At 43.5% G+C, this 22,885-nt stretch overlaps 1 protein-coding gene across 1 annotated transcript in view; it reads right to left on the bottom strand.

Annotated features, from left to right (window-relative positions):
- Nucleotides 1-7,672: 7,672 nt before the first annotated feature.
- TCTN3 (tectonic family member 3) overlaps nt 7,673-22,885 on the bottom strand; it is a 22,802-nt gene continuing 7,589 nt past the window's right edge. Inside the window, exons 8-14 of the mRNA XM_082261369.1 lie at nt 22,789-22,860; nt 18,049-18,171; nt 17,817-17,909; nt 14,840-14,928; nt 14,579-14,735; nt 13,807-13,941; nt 7,673-7,979 (exon numbers count right to left, since the gene is read on the bottom strand). Of these exons, the coding sequence (XP_082117495.1) occupies nt 7,764-7,979; nt 13,807-13,941; nt 14,579-14,735; nt 14,840-14,928; nt 17,817-17,909; nt 18,049-18,171; nt 22,789-22,860 (885 nt within the window). The 3' untranslated portion in view covers nt 7,673-7,763. The remainder of the gene's footprint in view (nt 7,980-13,806; nt 13,942-14,578; nt 14,736-14,839; nt 14,929-17,816; nt 17,910-18,048; nt 18,172-22,788; nt 22,861-22,885) is intronic.

Below are 22,885 nucleotides of genomic sequence, written 5' to 3'. Positions count from 1 at the left end.
TATCTCTGCGATTAAAGGGAATACCCCTGAATGGTCACCATCCAATCATGAGTTGTCTAACCAAGTCTCTGTTATCCCCACAAAATCTAAGTCCTCCTCATACATCAGCAGCTCCAGCTCTCCCATCTTGTTGGCCAGGCTTCTAGCATTGGTATACAAACCTTGTAATTTTGACCGGATGCATACCATATCCTTATTTACGTTTAGTCTTTGGGAAGTATATTTATTACTGTGTTCTTCCCACCCCTTATGTTGACACTGCTTTGGGATGTCCCACGGGTCAAAGAAGATATGGAGCTGTGTCTGTCAATATATGAAAGAGAACTGAATTTTTGTCTTACCGTAAAATCCTTTTCTCTGATGATCATTGACGGACACAGCACCTACCCCTCTGTGGAGTTGGGTTATGTATTCTTCTGACACTGCTTGTTAAAAAACTGAGATCCTTGAGCAGGAAGTGGGTATACCTCTTGGAACTGCCCCGTAGGTGTAGTTAAGCTTTGTTAATCCCTTTTCTGCTGAGTGTCCTACTCCTAGGAAGAGCAGCATAACCCACAGGTCAAATGAGATATGGAGCTGTATCTGTCAATGAACATCAGAGAAAAGGATTTTATGGTAAGACAAAAATCATTTTTTTTTTTTTGGAAGGTTATATAGCAGAAAGTTGAAAAATGTTATATATATATATATATATATATATATATATATATATATATAAAATTTTATTTTGTTTTATAGTGCACAAAATAAAAATGGCACAGGTGATCAAATACCACCAAAAGAAAACTATTTGTGGGGAAAGAAAGGTCATCAATTTTATTTGGGTACAGCGTCTCACATACTGGGCCATAGTAATATGATGCCGGCAGGAACATCGCCTTGATCCGGGCGGCCATCATATGATGTCCGCCTGTATCCGTTGCTCTCCCGCCCCCTGGGGGCGTGTAGCGCAGCGATCGGGGATGTGGTGTGTCTGTGGGACATATCCCATCCCCGATAGGTGAAGGGAGCCATTAAAAAAAAAAAAAAAAAAAAAGGCTCTTTACCATGTAAACGGCTGTGTCCAATCACAGCTGGCCACATGCACTTTCCTCATGCACACTGCTCCTGCACACCCGCAGAGTGGCAATTGGGCATGGAGAGTGTCACTCTGACACAGTCCATCCCTGATCAGGGTAAAGAGCCAATGAAATTGGCTCTTTACCATGTGACCGGCTGTGTCCAATCACAGCCGGTCACAGAATGTCAACAGAGAACACAGTAACTAGCTGTTACCGTGTTCTCCTCCTCACACACTGATCCTGTCCGGCTAGGGAAGCTGTGTGCCCAGGGGTCTTGGACAGTGGAAGAGTCCAGACTACCGATCAATGTTCTGGAACTCGGGGCAATAAAGCTTTGCCTTTGTTACTGGAAAAATTGTCTACAAGGTTGTCCAATCCGAGATCTTGAAATGAAGAGAATTTTGTTCTGGCTCTCTCTGCGGAACACATCCCAGGTGTGGAAAACTGGCAGGCGGACTACCTGAGCCCTCAGGTGTTGGAGAATAGTCTCTACACCTTGAGGTGTTTCAGCTCCTGTGTGCTCGGTGGGGGACATCCAATGTCGACCTGTTGGCCTCTCTGCTCAACAAGAAGGTTCAAAGGTTTGTAGCCAGGACACGGGATCCCCTAGCCGACGCTGTAGATGCACTGGTGTCTCCTTGGGGTCATTATCAGTTGATCTATGCGTTTCCACCGCTGAAACTCCTGCCGAGACTTCTGCGCAGAATAGAGGCAGAGGGGATTCCAGTCATTCTGGTTGCCTCCAGACTGGCCTCGCCGGTCTTGGTACGCAGCTCTGGTAAGATTAATTGCTGATGCTCCTTGGAGACTTCCTCTCAGGGAAGATCTGCTGTCTCAAGGGCCAATCTTCCATCCTGCTTTACAGTCGCTAGCTTTAACAGCGTGGATGTTGAAAGCCAGGTATTGAAGGATAGGGGTCTTTTTGATTTGGTGATTCCTACAATGTTGAAGGCCAGGAAGTCTACTTCCAGGAAGATCTATCATCGTACGTGGAAATCGTTCATTTAATGGTGTGCATTCTCTGCCTTTTTTCGGTGGCTAGGATTTTGACTTTCCTTCAGAGGTGTTGAAAAGAAGTTGGCCTTGGCTGTGTTTTTCCAATGTCCTTTAGTCTCGCATGCGTTGATTCGCTCTTTTATCCAAGGGGTCTGTCGTATGGTCCCTCCGAGGTGATCCCCGTTACCTCCGTGGGATCTGAATTTGGTATTGTCGGTTCTTCAAAAACCTCCTTTTGAGAACATTAGGTTCCTCTGCTTACCTTGTCTCAGAAGGTTGCCTTCTTGGTGGCTATTCTGCTCAGAGTATCAAAATTGGCGACACTTTCCTGCCGTTCGCCTTATTTTGTGGTCCACAGAGATAAAGTGGTACTTCCACCTAGTCAATCGTTTCTTCCTAAGGAGATTTTATGATTTTCATCTAAATGAAGACATTGTGCTGCCTTCTTTATGTCCTAAGCCCAAGCCTAAGGAAACTGGTTTGCATTCCTTGGATGTGGTTCGGGCAATTAGGACAAAGAGATTCTGATTTCCTGAAAGATTCCGTAGCTGTCAGGTTAACCCTTATGGAAGGATCTAGAAAGGGATTGGCTGCATCTGCTACGACCATTTGTAGGTGGATCAGGCAGACAGTGGTTCAGGCGCATTCTACTAGAGTGCTGAGTCCTTTTTGGGCTTTTCGCCATCAGGTGTCAGTGATACAAGTTTTCAAGGCGGCAACTTGGTCGTCTGTGCACACAGTCACGAAATTTTATCAAATAGATGATTTGGCATCCTCGGATGCTTCTTTTGGCTGCAAGGTTTTGCAGGCTGCTGTTTAAAAGAGACTTATGGGCCATACACACTATAAGATTTTCTGAAGACTTTTTCCTTTAGACTTACCAAAACCATATAATATGAGGTGAAACCTAAACACTTTCAATTTGTATGCAATCTGGCAAGCCCTTACATTACATAGAAAAGGTAAATCTGAAGGAAAAAGTCTTCAGAAAATCTTATAGTGTGTATGGCCCTTTAGTCTCTTTCAGGGTGTTTGTCCAGATGAGCTCCTGTTCCTGGTTGAGCTCTGTAGTCGCTGGTTGGCTAAATACTGCTTTGGGACGTCCCAATGGTCAAGAATTATATGGAGCTGCGTCAGTCAATGAACGATAGAGAACTGTATTTTTGTCTTACCGTAAAATCCTTTTTCTCTGAAGTTCATTGACAGATGCAGCACCCTCCTCTATCTTGAGTGGGTTGGGGGTCTTTCCTCTAAACACTGCAACTAAACTGAAGCCTATAGCCAAGTGTGTGGGTCTGTGCCTGCAGGGATGGCCCCATTGGTGTGGTAAAGCTTTTTCCCGCCTAGTGTTCTACTCCTGTAGGGGGCCGCATAACCCAATGTTCAAGAATTATATGGAGCTGCATCTGTCAATGAACTTCAGAGAAAAATTATTTTGCAAAGAATTGTGGGAAAAAAAACTACCATGCCTCTTACTAAATACCTTGCAATGTCTACTTTCCCAAAAAGGGTCATATCAGGGATATTTGTACTTTCCTGGCTTGTTAGGATCTCATGAGATAGACCTTCAGTACAACAGGTGTGATCAATTTTCAATGATTGGCACCATAGCGTGTAGACTCTATAACCTTCACAAAGGTTCAAATAATATATCCTTATGTGGGTTATTTTTACCAAAAATATGTAGCAATATAAAACTTTTGGACAAAATTTATGAAGAAAAATTACTAAATTTGCAAAATTTTAAAACTGAGACAAAGAAAAAAAAAAAAAATGGATTTTTGTCTTACCATAAAATCCTTTTTTTTTTCTTTCACAAAATTGTCATATTACCAAGGTATTGCTCACTCACTGTATAGGCATACTTACAACTACACCCCAAAACACATTCTCCTACTCATCTTCAGTAGGGCGATACCACATGTGTGAGACTTTTACAGAAGCCCAACATCCAAGTAGCACCTCCAGGTATTCTAGGAGCATAAATTACACCTATAATTTCCTGACAACCTATCGCAATTTTGAAGGCCCTGGAGCACCAGGACAATGGAAACCCCCATAAAATGACCCCATTTTTGAAAGCAAACAACCTAAACACATAATCTAGGAGGCATTACCAGTCTTTTGGACGTGTTATTTTTTTTCCCATACATTTTGGAAAATGGGGAAAGAAAATTTTATTTTTATTTTTTTTTAACACAAAGTTGTCCATTTATAATATATTTTTCTAAAATATAGCAAAAACGACACCCTAAATTACATTCTACTACTCCTCCTGAGTAAGATGATACCACGTGTGGGACTTTTACACAGCCTGACCACATACAGAGGACCAACATTCAGGGAGCACCGTTAGGAACATAAAATGACAAATCTAATTTCCTGACTACCCATTACACTTTTGTGAGGCACTGATAAGCACGAATGAGCACTAAGATGGCATGAATGTGGCATGGATGAGTACTGAGGTGGCATGAATATGGCACGGATGAGTACTGAGGTGGCATGGATGGGCATGATTGTGGCAAGGAAGAGGAAAAGGTGTGCGGTGCTATGGTCTCTCTCCTCTCAAGATGTACCGATTGCGGTGTACAGCGTGCGAGGAGAGGACTGAACCGGACATGCCCCGGTTTGTTAACAACTGATCGCTCCGTTATTGGGCGGAGCGATCACGTGGTAAAAGACTGCTGTCCTTGGCCTTTTACCACAATCCGTAATGGGCTGGGTGCCGTGTGTGCGCCCCAGGGGGCACGCGAGAGGCACTATTCTGGGAGGACATCATTGTACACCCTCCTAAAATAAGCCAACCGCGCTGTAACTGTCATGGCCAAGTCCGAAAGTGGTTAAAGTGTTACTAAACCCAAGATCCCTGGCCCTTAGGTTCCACAGTGAGTATAACAAGCATGCTTTACTGAATATACAGACTGATTTTACTATTGTGAGTTTAATAAAATTTTAATAACTAAGCTGTGACTTGAGTGTAGAAGTAAAGAATCAGTCTGACACACATCACACCTGTGATAGTTTAGGTTACAAAAATAATTTATTTGTACAAAATAATTTGGCAAACATTCATAAAAAAAAAAAAAAAGGTTGATCCTTTGTGGTTATATCTATGACAAATCTTGTTCAGTGTGTATCTTCCTATTTAAAACCCCATAGAGGATTTATATAGTGCCAAAAGTTTGCACAGCAATTTACAATATAAGGCCCCTTTCACACATACGGTCTGTTGACGGATGAAAAACGGACATCAATGTATCTCTATGTAAAAACGGATGATCATCAGTTGACATCCGTTTTCATCCGCTTCTGTCAATGTCTGTTTTTTTTAACGGATGAATGCCCTATTTTTCATCCTTCAAAAAAACGGATCGGATGAAAAACGGATGACAACTGCCGAAAAACAGATGGAAAACTGATACATTTTGACGTGACTGAACGGATCTTATTTGTGAAAGGGGCCTTTAGGCCCCTTTGACACACTCCATCCGTCGGACGGAGTCCGTTTTTCTCAGCAGCGGATCGATCCGCTGATCCCCTGCTGAGCAGGAGTATGACAGCTGTGTCTCTGCGCTGAGTGCGGAGACACAGCTGTCAGTTCCCCATGCATCTCTATGGGGGAAATCGGATGGGAACGGACTGTCGGTCTATTCTCATCCGATCCCAGCCAATGGACGGATGGAAAATAGGGTTTCCATTAGATTTGACGGATTGGATGTCAGTGGACATGTCTCTGCTGACATCGGATGCCCCATAGGGATGCATGGGGGGACCATTCAGATCCGCCAAGAAAATGGACAGGCGGATCTGAACGGTCCACCTGTGTGAAAGGGGCCTTAGAGAGACAATACAGCAACAATTCAATACACGAAGGTTGGTCCTGTTTACAATAGAAGGCTACTGTAGATAATTGCATCTGAAAATTCTAACAGCGATTGTGCTAATCGGTTGCCCTTACTATTTGGAGTGCTGGAAGGAGTACACAGCTCAGGACTTGATTTTACTAGCTGTATACTGGTTCCAGGTCTCAGAGTCAGTTATTGGCTCAGATTGACTGACATCGGATAGCTTGCTCTTGTATTTGCAGTGTGGACTTCTCTTATAAAAAAAAAAAAAAAAAAAAGGCCCTCATATTGAGCTTTGAAATGAGCATTGCTGCAGAATTTGTTTTGAATGGCACCCTAATGCACGATTACATGAGGAAGCAACTCGCCCCAAAGCACAAGCTTTCTGCAACAAAACAAAGTCAGGACTGTTAGTATGCCATGATGTGTTGCCAGTCCCATCAAGATGAACGGGTTTCTGTCACATCTGTGTTTTGATAAATTCAGAGGGCATTTTTTTCCCTCCAAACTGCCTGATTTAACCCTACAATCCTGCACTTGAATGTCACAATTGAACTCCATGCCCTGAATTAATGACCTATGTACAGCCCCATTCCACATGGATCAATGAATAGGGCTTATTAACACAAAGTCTGTTGAGGTTTTTGAAGCAATCTTTGTGCTGTTTAGTAGAATAGTGCATTATTGTACGTGTCTTTCTTTTTTTAACAGCTAGGAATAAATTAATACAACCGCCAAAAGATCTAGTGTATCAATTTTGGTAAAAATTTACTACAGTGTATAGAAAACGCTTTTCGACCAATGCAGTGATGCTTTTTTTTTTTTTTTTTTTTTTACTGCACGTTATAACATGGAGTGAAAGAGTTCCTAAAGAGACACAGTCACCTATGTAGGACAAAGTGACACGGTCTTTGGAAAATGTATCTGTGATAGAACTGAGTTCTGTTGCAGATTCTTTGTTCTCCTGAAGGTGGTGCTAAAATCGCCTGTGTTGGTGACCTGGGAAGCGGTGATGATGCTTCCCTGCTTGTGTGACCGTACTCTGACCTAGCAATTGGTTTTTCGATCTCAGCACTGCCAAAGGGGGACATTTCCCATACTCCCCCCATACCCAGAAATGTTGGATATGCTCACTGGCTACAGGGGACCAATAAGCTTGCAGCTAGGATAAATAGAAGGGGGGGGGCAGTTAATGCCCCTTGCAGAGATACTGTTACTATGCCCTGCCTGTGCAAAGTGACAGTGCCTAAGAGCACAGCCTGGATGGTCCCTAATAATATGGATGTGTGGTACCACACATCAAATGTGATTATAAGGTAAGCACTGGTTTTCAGGTGCGAAATAGATGTCAACTTCTGCCTTTGATCCAAATTTAGCTGGAGGTGCCCTTTATACCTTTGGTGAGAAATGTAAAAGGTGCCACTGCCTGCTGGCCTACATGTTAGTTTTTGTGATGTTAATTGAATCCACTGCACTGTTCACTGCCTTGGAACCATAGGTGGGTGTGCAGGGTGTGCCTGGGCACACCCTAATGTGCATTAGCATTATCACTCTGTGTGCAGTTGGGAAGATGGGAAATATCTCCCTCATATCGGCTCTGCCATGAGAGAAGTACTTACTCATTTCTCTGGCAGGGGGAATCAATGTGCCGGGGTCGTATATATGTAGACACACACACATGCATGTGTTTGAGCTTTGGGGTGCACACACTAATGCAATAGGCTGCGCACACTTATGCTTGGAACAGGTCGATTTCATACAAAGTATTTATCTTGCTTGCAGGCCTTCTCTCTCTCTCTCTCGTCGGGTCAGTGTATGAGACAATCTGTCATATCTGCTCCAGCATGAATCACGGTCGTCATACACTTCTTACCAACTGCATTATCTGCCAGCAGTAGAGTGCTAAATACAGGAGGAGAGACCTGGGATTTGTCACGGCTGTGTTCGTCTGAAACGGGAAGAAGAAATCCACTGGATCCCTGTCAGTGATACCAGGGCTGGCGCGAGGGGAAGGGCCGCGTCTGCTGAGATCAGTGAAGGAGACCTGAGTCTGCAGAACCGTCGTGTCCTGACACTAAGGAACAAAATGGAGAAATCCATGTCAACAAGCAAATACAAAGCACAATCCTGGGCGAGGTGTGAGTTTATTGTTGGTGCTCTACAAACAAATCTGAATGCCTTGGCATCACTAAAACCCAGGTGGCATTCCACAGCCGCAATGCACAAACATAAACTTGGACACAGCTCAACCTCCGATCTCGCCCCACACTTCACCCGCACACTGCATCTTCTCACCATTCCAGTAATGGGCAAAACCAGAGACCAGCAAACTTTGGGGTGATTTACTTAAACTGAAGAGTGCAAAATCTCTGGTGCAGCTGTGCCAATCGGCTTCTAACTTCAGCTTGTTCAGTTAAGCTTTGAGCAAAAAAAACTGAAAGCTGATTGGTTTTTATTTAGAGCTGTACCAGATTTTGCACTCTCCAGTTTTAGTAAATCAACCTCAATGTCTCCTCCAAAAGTACTTTATTATGAATGCATCTTGCATGTCAACCACCTCCTGACCACCCGCCGCCTTTTTACTGCGGCAGGGTGGCTCTCCTGCGCAAACCGGCACTCGGCAGCGGGGGCTCTGATTGCTGCCCAACACCCTCGATCGCTCCCCGATGAGAGAGAAGAACAGTCAGATGTAAACACAGCCGACCGTTCTTCTCTCTGGGATGATCATAGCGCTCATGTGATCCTTCTATATAGGATCACATGTCTCTATGGTCATTTCAAAAGCCACGCCCCCCCACAGTTAGAATCACTCCCCTAGGCTCACATTTAACCCATTGATCACCCATAGGGTTAACCCCTTCCCTGCCAGTGTCATTATTACAGTAACAGTGCATATTTTTAGCACTGATTACTGTAGTAATGTCACTGGTCCCCGCAAAAGTGTCAAAAATGTCAGTTAGGGGTCTGATCTGTCTGATGCAATGTCGTAGTCCCGCAAAAAAAAAAAAAATCGCAGATCGCCGCCATTACTAGTAAAATAATAAAAATGACATACCGGTAAATCTTTCCCCTAGTTTGTAGATGCGATAACTTTTGCGCAAACCAATAAAAATACGCTTATTGCGATTTTTTTTTTTTTTTACCAAAAATATGTAGCAGAAAACAAATTGGCCTAAAATGTTAAGTTTTGATTTTTATATATATATTTTTTTGAGAATGTCATATGGAATGTGAAAACTATCGCTTTTTTTTGTTTATATGTGTACATCTTCTTTCCTACAATTTGGTAATAATGGAAGTAAATGAATCAAAGAATAAAAGAAGTGGAGCTGCTCAACCTCCGAGTCCAAATATGTTTATTTAAGTTACCCAGGACAAGATAAATCCACCTGCTCCCCTTTTACGCATTTCAATCCATTCAGCACATTGAGGATTGCAGGATGAAGGGTACATTTGGAGTAAAATGCGTAATAGGGGAACAGCTGGCTTGTACTGGGTGACATTAATAAACGTATTTCACACTCTGAAGTTCATAATCTCGAGCTGGTTATAGACTGTTTGGAGCTGGCACCCTTCTGTTGATGCAGTGGGGGTGAGAAACCGAGAGAGGAGTATTTGGGAATTGTGTGCAATAGACGTAAAAGGTTATTGACCTCAGTGTTATAGAATACTATGATAGTTACAATTTGTTCCCAATATATAGGTCTGTTAGGACCTTTGTTTTGTTTTTTTTCTCCCATAAAACAAAACACAAGAGGGTGCTTCAAAGTGCAGCAAGTAACATCAATTTATTAATAAAAAGCAAATAAACCACTCACATGTAAAATAAAAACAAATGCATGTTATAAGCTCTGTTGCCATCATCCAGAAACCCAGGCAGTGCAAAGATGAGAGTGAGCCTCAGGCTTGAGAAAGGGGCCTTGAAACGCGTAGCCATGCTTCTCACCGTCTGGCACAATCGGACAAGTTCCCATACTGTCAGATCGGCTCCAGAGCCTGTATATCCTCTCTTATTGGCGGTTTCTGCTCCCTGTCATCTTTGCACTGCCTGGGTTTCTGGATGATGGCAACAGAGCTTTTGACATGCACTTTTTATTCTACTACATGTGAGTGGCTTATTTGCTTTTGATTAATAAATTGATCTTACATACTGCACTTAGAAGTGTCTTCTTGTGTTTCTTTGCATTGCTACAGATATTCCTTTTATCTGCTAAGTAGCAGCGCTAAGTCTTATTAAAGCTAGGTGAGCCTACTCTCATTATATAGCCTATGGCAGTGGTCCTCAACCCTGGTCCTCAGGGCCCACTAACAGGCCAGGTTTGCAAGATAACTGAAATACATCCCAGGTGATATAATTTGCTGCTCAGTGATTGCAGTACTCTAGTCTGTATCTCCCCAAGGTAATACTTAAAATCTGGCCTGTTAGTGGGCCCTGAGGACCGGAGTTGAGGACCACTGGCCTATGCCATCATTATGAACTTTCCAGCTTCAACTTCACCACTCTGGAGTTTATTGGCTTGTTTTGAGCTGTATAAGGTTTGGGTTATTGTTTTTTTCCACCATCACAGCATTATTGTCAATAACCATCTATCTCTTATTACCAAACCTCCATAATGCCCCTTTCACGTGGGCGCCTCCGCTTGATGAACCCTGCTTACTCAGCAGAGGACCGCTCCGCTGATCCCCCCTGAATAGGGGACTCATATGGTGAAGTACGTATTGAATAATTAATAAATTGTTATTTCAATACGTACTTCACCATATGAGTCCCCTTGTTTTTTCCTGGATACGGTGTATGAGTATTCATCCCTAACGTTAAGGAGAAATACAGGTGGCTACTTGAAGTGTATTGGTGGTGCCTTCTCATCCTGGATATCAGCTGAAATTGCCATTGTATTCCTGTCTCTGCTTGAGTTGACCCCCTGTAATTTAAGGGGTCCACTCAAGTTTACACCGGGTGTTTTTGTCAGTTTGGTGGAAGTGCTGAGAATCATTTGAGTGTTGGGGTTATCATCACCAACCATTTATTCACATTGGATATTAATTTATCATTGTGGACTTTCAATTGATTGCATTTCATTAGTCATTATTTTGCACTTGGATACATAATGTAATTGTCTATGTATTATTGCACAGTGACTTATAATTGGTGTTATTTGCCCTTTATAAGAATTTAATCATTTATGTATGCACTTTATTACAAGTTATTTGACCTTTTAAGTGTGATTTGGTTGAGCGCAACATTTTTATTAGTAATAATATCTTAATTCATTTCATGTTTTTTATGGTCTTGTTGCGGCTCCTGATTAGGCTTTTTATACCTACACTTTATTGTATAATTTATTATAATTTATTCACCTATTTAAAAAATCCCTTTGCGCTGGTTCTGTTGGTGATTAGCACCATCTTTTTTCCCATTTCTAAATATAAGCCTAGACATTAGAGGGTGATCACATGTGCAGGTAAAATTCAGTTGCTTTCTCATCTATCAGGCTTGCCTTTGAAGCAATCTGTGTGCTCCTTAGTAGAACAGTGCATTATGCACCTTTCACACGGGCGCACCGCCCGGCGGAGTCTGTTCTGCTCAGCAGGGGGATCGATCCGCCAATCCCCGCTGAGCAGGCGGATGACAGCTCTGTCTCCGCTCTGTGTGCAGAGATGGAGCTGTCAGATCCCCGCTGTCCTCTATGGGGAGATCAGATGAAAACGGACCGCCTGTCCGTTCTCATCCGATCCTCCAGACGGATGGAAAATAGGGTTTCAATCCGTCCGGATTTCACGTACAGGATCGGATAGCAGTGGGTGTCAGTGGCGATATCTCCGCTGCCCCCCGCTGCCCCATAGGGATGCATGGAGCATCCAATCAGGTCCGCCTGAAAAACTGACAGGCGGATCGGATCACCCGTGTGAAAGGGGACTTATTGTAGGTGGCTGTTATAGGGTTCTTTTTTTTTTTTTTTAATCAGCTAGGAATGGATTGACACAACAGCCAACAGATCTAGTGTATCAGTTTTGGTATAAAATCTAGTGCATTTAGCTTCTTTTCATCTCCACAAAATGCTTTAAGGAATCCCTTCTAAAACATCTATTAAATGCAGAAAGAAGAACATGCATTCCACCCCCTATGCATAAGCTTACTAACCAAGAAAATCAATACAAATGTGCTTATAGAAGATCTTGCATCAATCACCATGAGGCTCTGTAATGGCCGGTGTTACTGGACAGGATTCAGAACTCTCCTGATACGACTCAGTCTCAGGGGAATGGTGATATTGCAAACATCAATTACCCACTACCACGTTCAGAAACTCTGCAGCCGCTAGCTAGCATGGCTCGCCGCCACCCTGAGGATGGTGCAAGGTTATAAGATTTGATTTCCTTTTCACAAATCTTCCGAAATTTTTAACATATGGCACAAGATTCCCCAGATCTAAAAGCTCAAATTTGCTCAGAATTGAACTGATTTGTAGTCTTAGTACTGATTTATTAGGCTCCTGGTGTCTCCGTATCCTTCAAAACAATAGGAACAGTTTAAAGAGAATGTCACTTGGCATATTTAGGGAAAATTACCTTAGAACACCCCCCACCTACTGATATCACCTGTCCTCCCAATAGGTATGCTCTGGAGCTGGCAGGACTGGCTTAACATTTCCAAAACCGGTCTGAATTTGCATAACATTTCAGTATCCTAAATCTGAGCTTACTGATCATTTTACAGATATATGTAGGCAGGCACTTTTAGTGCTGACTCCTAAGGGGATCATGTTACCTTTTACCCCCTTGCCTAATGGGCACTTTCACCCCCTTACTGCCCAGGCCAATCTTCAGCTTTCAACACTGTCGCACTTTGAATGACAACTGCACAGTCATGCAATACCGTATGAATGAAAGTCCGTATGAAATTTTCACATTTTCATTTTTTTTTCACACAAATACAGCTTTCTTTTCCTGGTATTTAATGACCGCTGGGTTTTTATTTTTTGCTAAACAAACTAAAAAAAAAAAAAAAAAAAACGTGTTTCTTAGTTTCCCAATTTGAAATTTTGCAAACAGGTTATTTTTCCTCCTTTACTGATGTGTGCGGATAAGGCAGCACTGATAAGCACTGATAGGCTGCACGGATGAGAAGACACTGATTATCAGTGTAGATGTCCCCTTTCACACACGAGTGTGTGCAATTTCAAATGCAAAAAAATTGCATTTGAAAGACCACTGCGCAAATACCATGTGATTAAAAATATTGCTTAATAAAAAGAATTTAAAAAAAAAAAAAAAAAAAATTGCAACCACCGCCGTTTTATTCTCCAGAATCTTTGCTAAAAAAATATATATAATGTTTGGGGTTCTAAGTAATTTTCTAGCAAAAAATACTGATTTTAACTTGTAAACAACATGCGTCCGAAATGGGCCCAGTCTTCAAAGAGGAAGTAAACCCTCCTCTGACACTTGTACCTATAGGTAAGCCTATGATAAGGCTTACCTATAGGTACTGTAAATATCTCCTAAACATGTACCGTTTAGGAGATATTTACCTTACATGCAGCCAGTGATGTCACTGGCGCATGCGCTCTGAAGGAACGGCCACTGGTGCCGTTCCTTCAGAGCCCCATGCCGTGACTGTCGGCTCCTGCGCGCGTGCGCGGGAGTGACGTCACCGCGGCTCCGGCCAATCAGATGGCCGGATGCGGCGATCCCGGAAGACGGGCGACTGGACATGTCGCCCGTCATAGAGGTAAGCAGGCGACATGGCGGGGGCTCGTTCTGAGGTAAGTATTGCATAATGAGCTAATATGCGATGCATACTAGCTTATTATGTGTTTCTCTTACAGGTAGCCAAAAAAAAAAGTCGGACGGGTTTACAACCTCTTTAAGTGGTTTAGCAATATGTTCAGCAGACTCACCTTTACAGATTGGCATGTGTAGAGAAAGCGGGCACCCAGCAGCTGAGCCTGAGGATTAGAGAGGAGCCCCACTTGTGCCCACATGATCTGCATGTTCAGAAGGACTGGGATGAGACAGCCAGAGGAGCAGGTGCCCTGTAAGAGTGACCAGAAGAGCTCAGTCATTAATAGGACCAGAAGAAGGGGGGGGGGGGTGTAAAATCTAATCTATGCTTCTTATCTGTGTAACCCCAGTGCCTGCACTATATTCAGAATATAAAATAAAAATATCAGCAATGAGACTTTCCTGCCAAGGCAGGTTGGTGGAATAGGTAGGTAGTTCAGTATATAATAGCTAATCTCTGCTGGTATTGCCCTGTCCTTTTTGGCCAAACTGACTTTGCGGTACATCTTCTAATAAAACGTATTCGGTTTGCGTTTTTTCATACTTAATACCCCTGGTAACCCCTAAAATGCATTGGTTAACACCTTACTGATCTATATTTGGGGCTATACGCCACAAGATCCTCCATAGGGCTCCTATGATTTGACTACCTATGCAATATTTTGTGAATGAAGTGGCTGGAGGAATCCTCCCCACTGTGCTATTGAATTAGGACAGCGGGACTCTCCACCATCAGAATACACTGAACAGTGGCTCCAACATATATATATTATAAATAAGCCGCGCTAAATAGTGAATCCGTGCTAAACGCACAAATTTTGTGCAAAAGTTGGATTATGCCTTGGACAACTGGTGACACTGAGCACTTAGCCAAAGTCCAGAGAGTACCTGACTGCTGCAGTTCTGATAGATGATCTGGGTCGATTGTCCGCTCTGTGCAGCTGTGACGTTGCCATATATGGCCAGACTCTGCGGTGCATTCCCCCCCAGCAGAATTTGGTATGCCCGATCCTGGAAAGTACTGCAAGAATCCTGGGCTGTACCACTAAATAAAAGAGGAGTAGAATATTAGGAGACACACAGCAAAATTCACCCACCACTTTCCCATCCGCCAAGCAAGGACAGAGAGTAATAAAGCAGAAACGTTACCGGATTGTGCAGCCACTCAGTGCGTTTATTCCAAACTGGACCGGACTATAGGAGCATGATTCTCCAACCAGAGACCGGAGGAGCAACAGCTGCTGGGAGTCAAGGAGAATATTTACACAACAGAGATCCAGAAGGGGGCACCAGATAGCATCCTCTCCTTCCCCATAATGTTTTATAATGTGGGTTTAGTGACTCTTTAAGAAATGGAAAAAAAATTGTTACCTATTTTTGTCTTGCAAAGCAGCACTTCCTGCTTGCCAGCTTAGGCTGGGCCCCACTGCCTCCCGGGATAGGTGTGACGTAACAATCTCAGGTGGCAGTGAGTGACTAAAGACACACACACAGCAAGATGCAGCACAAAGGGTGGATTTCTGCATGTGCGCACAAGCACCGCGGACAGTTAAAGCGGTAGTATCCCACTTTTTGACACTTTTACCTACAGGTAAGCCTATAATAAGGCTTACCTGTAGGTACAATTAATATCTCCTAAACCAGCACGGTTTAGGAGATATTTGCAGTGCATGCAGCCGCGCATGCGCTCTGAAGGTCCGGCGGACCTTCAGCTTCCCTTGCCGGGAGCTTGCCGGAAAATCACTCCCGCGCGCATGCGCGGGAGTGACGTCATCGCGGCTCCGGCCAATCACAGCGCCGGACCCGCCGAACCCGGAAGAGACGCCGTGGGATCATGTCAGCGCCTTTCGGCATTATGCTTTTGTCTTGCAGGGTTTTTTTTTTTTTTTTCTGGGTTTACAACCGATTCAAGCTGACATTTTATGGATTTAAAATTTGGCCAGTTCAGCAGGTTTGGCTGAACTTCGATCCGTGTGTGTTTCAGTGTATTTTGACAGTGGGGAAGTTACATAGTTAGTGAGGCTGAAAAAAGACATCAGTCCATCCAGTTCAACCTATGATGTGTGTGTGTGTTTGCTGGTAACCGTACATTGTATACCCCTGTATGTTGTGGTCTTTAAGGTGCCCATCTAACAGTTTTTTGAAACTATCAATGCTCCCTGCTGATACTACTGCTTGTGGAAGACAATTTCACATCCTTACTGCTCTGACAGTAAAGAACCCCTTAACGTATTTTAAGGTTAAACCGTTTTTTTAGTGAGTGGCCACGTGTCTTATTGTATTCCCTTTCTCTGAATAGTTTGTTCCTTATGCTAGGGTCACCAGTACAGTATTTGTACATTGATATCATATCCCCCCTCCTGGGACCAACCTTGTTCAATTTATTCATAAACAACATTGAGGTCGGGATCAGTAGTTCGATATCAGTTTTTGCAGATGACACAAAATTGGCCAGAGCAATAACTGCACAGCATGAAGCAGATATCCTACAGAATGACCTGGACAAAATTACAGAGTGGGCAACGACATGGCAAATGAGGTTTAACGTGGAGAAGTGTAAGGTTTTGCACTTGGGGACTAAAAACATAAAAGCACAATACACGTTAGGAGGGGAACCCTTGGGGGAATCAAAAATGGAGAAGGATCTGGGAGTATTGGTGGATAGATTAGGCAACAGCATGCAATGTCAAGCGGCAGCTGCCAAAGCCAGCAGAATATTGGCATGCATAAAGAAAGGGATGTATTCCAGAGATAAGACTATAATCCTTCCACTTTATAAATCTCTGGTCCGACCGCATCTGGAGTATTCTGTCCAGTTCTGGTCGCCAGTCCTCAGGAGGGATGTGTTGGAGCTGGAGAGAGTCCAGAGAAGGGCAACTAAACTAATTAGGGGATTGGAGGACCTTGACTATGAAGAGCGTCTACAATCGCTCGATTTATTCTCCCTGGAGAAGAGACGTCTGAGGGGGGACATGATAGCAATTTATAAATATCTTAATGGGGATCCCAGCTTAGAAAAAAAGCTGTTCATTCGAAGGGATTGCATGAGGACTCGAGGGCATACAATGCGATTAGAGGAGAAGCGTTTTAACCTCAGGCAACGTGGGGGGTTCTTTACTGTTAGGGCTACAAGATTGTGGAATTCTCTACCACAAGAGGTGGTTTCTGCGGGAAGTATGGTGGCTTTCAAAAGACTCTTAGACTTACATCTCAAGGATCAGAACATTCAGGGGTATGTGAGATGATTACAGCCACACACACCTACACAGGTTGAACTGGATGGACTATTGTCTTTATTCAACCTCACCTACTATGTAACTATGTAAAAATTGTCTCTTCTCCAGAGAGAATAAGTTCAGTGCTTGTAGTCTTTCCTCATAGCTGATGTCCTCCATTCCCCTAATTATTTTTGTTGCCTTTCTCTGGACTCTCTCCAGTTCTAGCACAAGTCTTCCTGCTGTCAGGATACTAAAGCTCACCAGGGGGGATTCCTCCATTCACCTCCAATGTGTGATGGGGAAATCGCCTCATTTTTTGAGTAGTCAAAAAAAGAATAATCTATGGGCTGTTTTATAGTGTTCAGCTGCCAGAAATGGGGGCGCTTGTGCACACATGCAGCAGATTGCTGTAGATACAACGCCGGTTTCTGCCAGATCCTAAATAAATGGCAGAGACCAGTGGGCTGGATTTTGAAAAATGGCGGCATGGAAAAGGGGCAGGGGGGGGGAGGAGATTTATTGAGTTAAGATCATTTCTTATGTTAAACCTAGCTCACATACCTCCAGAAACATACACAACTGCAGTCACAATATCCTATAAGAAGGTGAAAATAAAGAAAAGAGTCAAGTATATGTATGGGCAATACAAGCTGCCTTGCAGCACTGGAGTCATGGGTTTAATGTCTCTACAGGACCACAAGCTATACCAGGGAAAGCGCTGAAGATTTTGTCAGCAATATGCAAATCATTTAACTAGATGAATAAATAAATGATATAAGTATAAGGGAGTTATATTCTGGGAAGTCCAGTGTTTTCACTCTAACATCCCTCCGATTAGAAGATGAAATAACTGCAATAGAAGAAATATTATGTCCGGTTCAATAAAGGTAAAGGTTTTATTAGGATACATTTCCAGTGTTGCTCAGCACAGGATATCCAGTGAGATAACCGGGATTCCCACTCCGAGTCTGCACAGGCCCAGCAGCGGCTGAAGTGATGGGCTGAAAGTATAATTATGACATCATCAACATAGATAGGTGACATCACACACAGCACAGGGAATCAGACTCATCACAGATCAATAGTACAGAGTTGTCCCAGGCTGTGACATAAGACAGAGTACGAGGTGTCATACCCTACCTTATAAAGGACGGTTGTATTCTGTTGTATGCTGGTACTGGTGACAGACACATTGCTGAGTGTAAAGACAACACTTACACTAGAGATGCCCTGAGTTCCGTTATACAGCACTGTGTAGGTTACCTGAAAAAATAAAATTTTTGTTTATTTTTTATTCTAAGAAATTATTTTTTTTTCAAATGTACAAATAAAATTAGACACATACTAGACCGCAAATATGTGCAATAAGGCTGCGTTCGCATTACGCTCTTCTACATCTAAAGCCGAGCCTCACTTTTTTGTAGATTGAATATTCTGGGCCCTCCCTTTTCCGTTTAACGCATTTGTCAAGCTTTTCTTTTTTTTTTGTTGGGGTAGCAAGTATGTTTTCCATAAGGTACTGGCTGCCACTTCCTTGTATCTTGCCTCGGTGAGGATGATAGGTGTTGAATCTGCTCCCCACCTTGGATACGTCACACATCCCAGGAGGCTTCGGGACAGTCTCCTCCAATCCATGCATCTCATACATGCCAGATGGAGAACCGGCTGTGACTTCCTGGAGTCACAACCGGTGTCCTGTCAGAATATCGCTTCCATTCAGAAAATGTAACGGAAATGACTGTCTGAGCAAAAATTCCTTAGTGCGCATGCGCCATGCATTCCAACATGGCCGCTTTACGCTCCAATAGGTTTTCTAATCTGACACAACACAAAGCAGCGGCAGACATCTTTTTACACCCACACAAGTCTTCAATTTCACACTTATTTTAGAAGTAAACTCACCTTCTATCCTGAATCACAGTAATACATTTGCATTATTGTTGTATTCTAGTAAAAAAAAATCGCTAGAAACCTGCAGGTAGAAGGTGGCGACAGCCATCTTGGTACACCCCGCACTGCTCGGCAACAAAGCGCTTATATCATGAAATAGACTATTTTACTCGGTTGCGGTAAAATTGTCTATTTCAGTAAAGAGTTGTCTGGGTGTAAGAAGATGTCCGCTATCGCCTTCCTGTTCTTTCAGATTAGGAATAGCGGCCATGTTGGAACGCATATAGCATGCGCAACAAGCAATTGTGTTAGCAATGTCACTTCCGTTGCATTTTCTGATGGGTAGCGGTATTCTGATAGAACACTGGTTCTCCATCGTGCATGTGTGAGATGAATCCAAGATGGCGGCACTGAAGACAGCACTGCGCTTTTCCACTGCATGGAACCGTACCGGTTCGGCACGCTTTTGTGCTTTTCCACTGCTGGTACCGCATGGTATAGTGTCGGAACGGTTCGGTACGGTACGGTATAGGTTTGCTTTTCCACTGCATGGAACCGAACGGTACGGTACGGCTCTGAAAAAACAGTACCTACTCGATTGTGGTTCCAACAGGTACCAAACTGGTACCATATCCCACAATCCTTTGCATGCAGTCACTACTAGCCACTGATTGGTCAGAGAATCCCACCCACCCCGTTGTTATCCCACCCACTTAACTTAGTACTACTTTAGTGGAAAAGCAAACCATACCGTACCGAACCGTTCCGACACTATACCATGCGGTACCAGCAGTGGAAAAGCAAACCGGGCCAAGAGCCGGTACTTGCAGTGGAAAAGTGCCATAAAGGTTGTACAAAGACGGTGCTGGAAACTAGCGATCGACCGATATAGGTTTTTCGTTGCCGATACCGATATTTTGGCCAATACATATCGGTATTGGCTGATATTTTTATACATTTAAAAATGTTTTTTTTTCTTGACAGGTACTCTTATGGAGGGATCTGGGGGTCTAAAAGACCCCAAACCCCTCCTCTGCACTTAAAAGCATTCAAAACGTCAAGTTTGGCTATTTTGAATGCTGTTATTTTTTTAAATCTGGTGCCAGTACCCGGAAGTGATGTCATGTCATGACATCACTTCTGGGTTTTTGCATGGAGACCTGATCAGAGCCAGTAGGACGGGAGACCCCGGCGGGAGGAGGGGGGGTGGACTCCTTGTAATGACAGCTGAGCGGCTTCTCAGCCACATCGGTTGTCATTACAAGACAGCCGACCATCGGCTATGGACGCCGGTACCGGGGTGATGCCTCTAGCTGCAGGAATCACTCCGGTACAAGCATTTTTCTGAAATATCAGCAATATCGGTAACCTCCGGGGGCCGATTCCGATATATCAAGGAAAGTGCATATCGGCCCTTGATATATCGGCTTTGCAGATAACCGGTCGATCTCTACTGGAAACCATGGGCTCCCAAGTACTTGTTTTGTAAAAGTTAGGAGCTACAGTACAGTACAGTTAAACCTTTGCCAGCAGGAACGTTTTTATTGCTATGACCTATGCCAGTAACCCTTGTTCCCCCTTATTTCATGCCCCACACAGATAAAAGGAAAGCGGAAATATTTTCAAAGGAGCCACAGACAGCAATTTAATTTTGTCTTTTCTGGTACCTCCCTCCCCCCTCATCAACCAGCTAATAATAATTTTAAATATACCGTTTCTCTTTACAATACATGACCTTATTTAAGGCCCAGTGATGTGATCATGGTCTCTCTGTTCTTCTCTATGCAATAAATACAGATCATGGCTGGTGGGAGGGGCTATCGGGGTGCTGTACATAGCTTCCTGAAAATAGCACAGCACCCTGCCTCAGTACTCCTCCCAAGAGTCTTCAGTCCTGAGTATATATATATATATATATATATATATATATATATATATACAGTGGGTACGGAAAGTATTCAGACCCCCTTACATGTTTCACTCTTTGTTATATTGCAGCCATTTGCTAAAATCATTTAAGTTCATTCTTCTTCCTCATGAATGTACACATAGCACCCCATACTGACAGAAAAACACAGAATTGTTGACATTGTTGCAGATTTATTAAAAAAGAAAAACTGAAATATCACATGGTCCTAAGTATTCAGACCCTTTGCTGTGATACTCATATATTTAACTCAGGTGCTTTCCATTTCTTCTGATCATCCTTGAGATGGTTCTACACCTTCATTTGAGTCCAGCTGTGTTTGATTATACTGATTGGACTTGATTAGGAAAGCCACACACCTGTCTATATAAGACCTTCCAGATCACAATGCATGTCAGAGCAAATGAGAATCATGAGGTCAAAGGAACTGCCTGAAGAGCTCAGAGACAGAATTGTGGCAAGGCACAGATCTGGCCAAGGTTACAAAAAGATTTCTGCTGCACTTAAGGTTCCTAAGAGCACAGTGGCCTCCATAATCCTCAAATGGAAGACGTTTGGGACGACCAGAGCTGGCCGTCCGGCCAAACTGAGCTATCGGGGGAGAAGAGCCTTGGTGAGAGAGGTAAAGAAGAGCCCAAAGATCACTGTGGCTGAGCTCCAGAGATGCAGTCAGGAGATGGGAGAAAGTTGTAGAAAGTCAACCATCACTGCAGCCCTCCACCAGTCGGGGCTTTATGGCAGAGTGGCCCGACGGAAGCCTCTCCTCAGTGTAAGACACATGAAAGCCCGCATGGAGTTTGCTAAAAAACACCTGAAGGACTCCAAGATGGTGAGAAATAAGATTCTCTGGTCTGATGAGACCAAAATAGAACTTTTTGGCCTTAATTCTAAGCGGTATGTGTGGAGAAAACCAGGCACTGCTCATCACCTGTCCAATACAGTCCCAACAGTGAAGCATGGTGGTGGCAGCATCATGCTGTGGGGGTGTTTTTCAGCTGCAGGGACAGGACGACTGGTTGCAATCGAGGGAAAGATTAATGCGGCCAAGTACAGGGATATCCTGGACAAAAACCTTCTCCAGAGTGCTCTTGAATGGCCTAGCCTGAGCCCTGACTTAAACCCAATTGAGCATCTCTGGAGAGACCTAAAAATGGCTGTCCACCAACGTTTACCATCCAACCTGACAGAACTGGAGAGGATCTGCAAGGAGGAATGGCAGAGGATTCCCAAATCCAGGTGTGAAAGACTTGTTGCATCTTTCCCAAAAAGACTCCTGGCTGTATTAGATCAAAAGGGGGCTTCTACTAAATACTGAGCAAAGGGTCTGAATACTTAGGACCATGTGATATTTCAGTTTTTCTTTTTTAATAAATCTGCAACAATGTCAACAATTCTGTGTTTTTCTGTCAGTATGGGGTGCTATGTGTACATTCATGAGGAAGAAGAATGAACTTAAATGATTTTAGCAAATGGCTGCAATATAACAAAGAGTGAAAAATGTAAGGGGGTCTGAATACTTTCCGTACCCACTGTATATCAGCCTTAATGAACAGATGTCAGTCTGGAGGAGTGGGCGTTCCTGAGAAGGCTTTATATGCATGCACATCACCCTAGGTAACACCTGCATGTGATGCTGAACCTCCATGATTGAGAGAACTGAAATCCAATGAATAAAAAAGGAGGGCCAGGGACAGTCAGGCTGTAGAGGAAAGGGCTAGAAAAATGGGTGCTCAATCTTTGGCCCTCCAGCTGTTGCAGAACTACAAGTCCCATCATGCCTCTGTCTTTGGGAGCCATGCTTGTAACTGTCAGCCTTGCAATGCCTCATGGGACTTGTAGTTCTACAACAGTTGGGAGGGCCCCAGGTTGAGCAGCCATGCTACACCTTCCAACCAGGAAACGAGACGGGCACTATATGACTATCTGCAGCTTCTAATGCACATTTTAAGAAGCTCACAGTGTGCAGAAAAATCAGGGTAAGCAATTAAAGTCCAGGAGAGGAGCCTGTACAACTGTGAAATACTGAAGGGAAGGCTGGAGTTTACATTTAATAAATATTATACCTGGGACACTACGTTGTTACACTGATCCCCCAGTAGAATGGGCCTGTCTGTCACAGGGCTGGTTATTGGGACCTATAAAAGGAAAGGATTAGCATGT

Source organism: Pelophylax lessonae, assembly GCF_965119305.1.
Source record: "Pelophylax lessonae genome assembly, chromosome: 6".
Lineage (NCBI taxonomy): Eukaryota > Metazoa > Chordata > Amphibia > Anura > Ranidae > Pelophylax > Pelophylax lessonae.
This window is presented reverse-complemented; position numbering and strand designations above follow the sequence as displayed.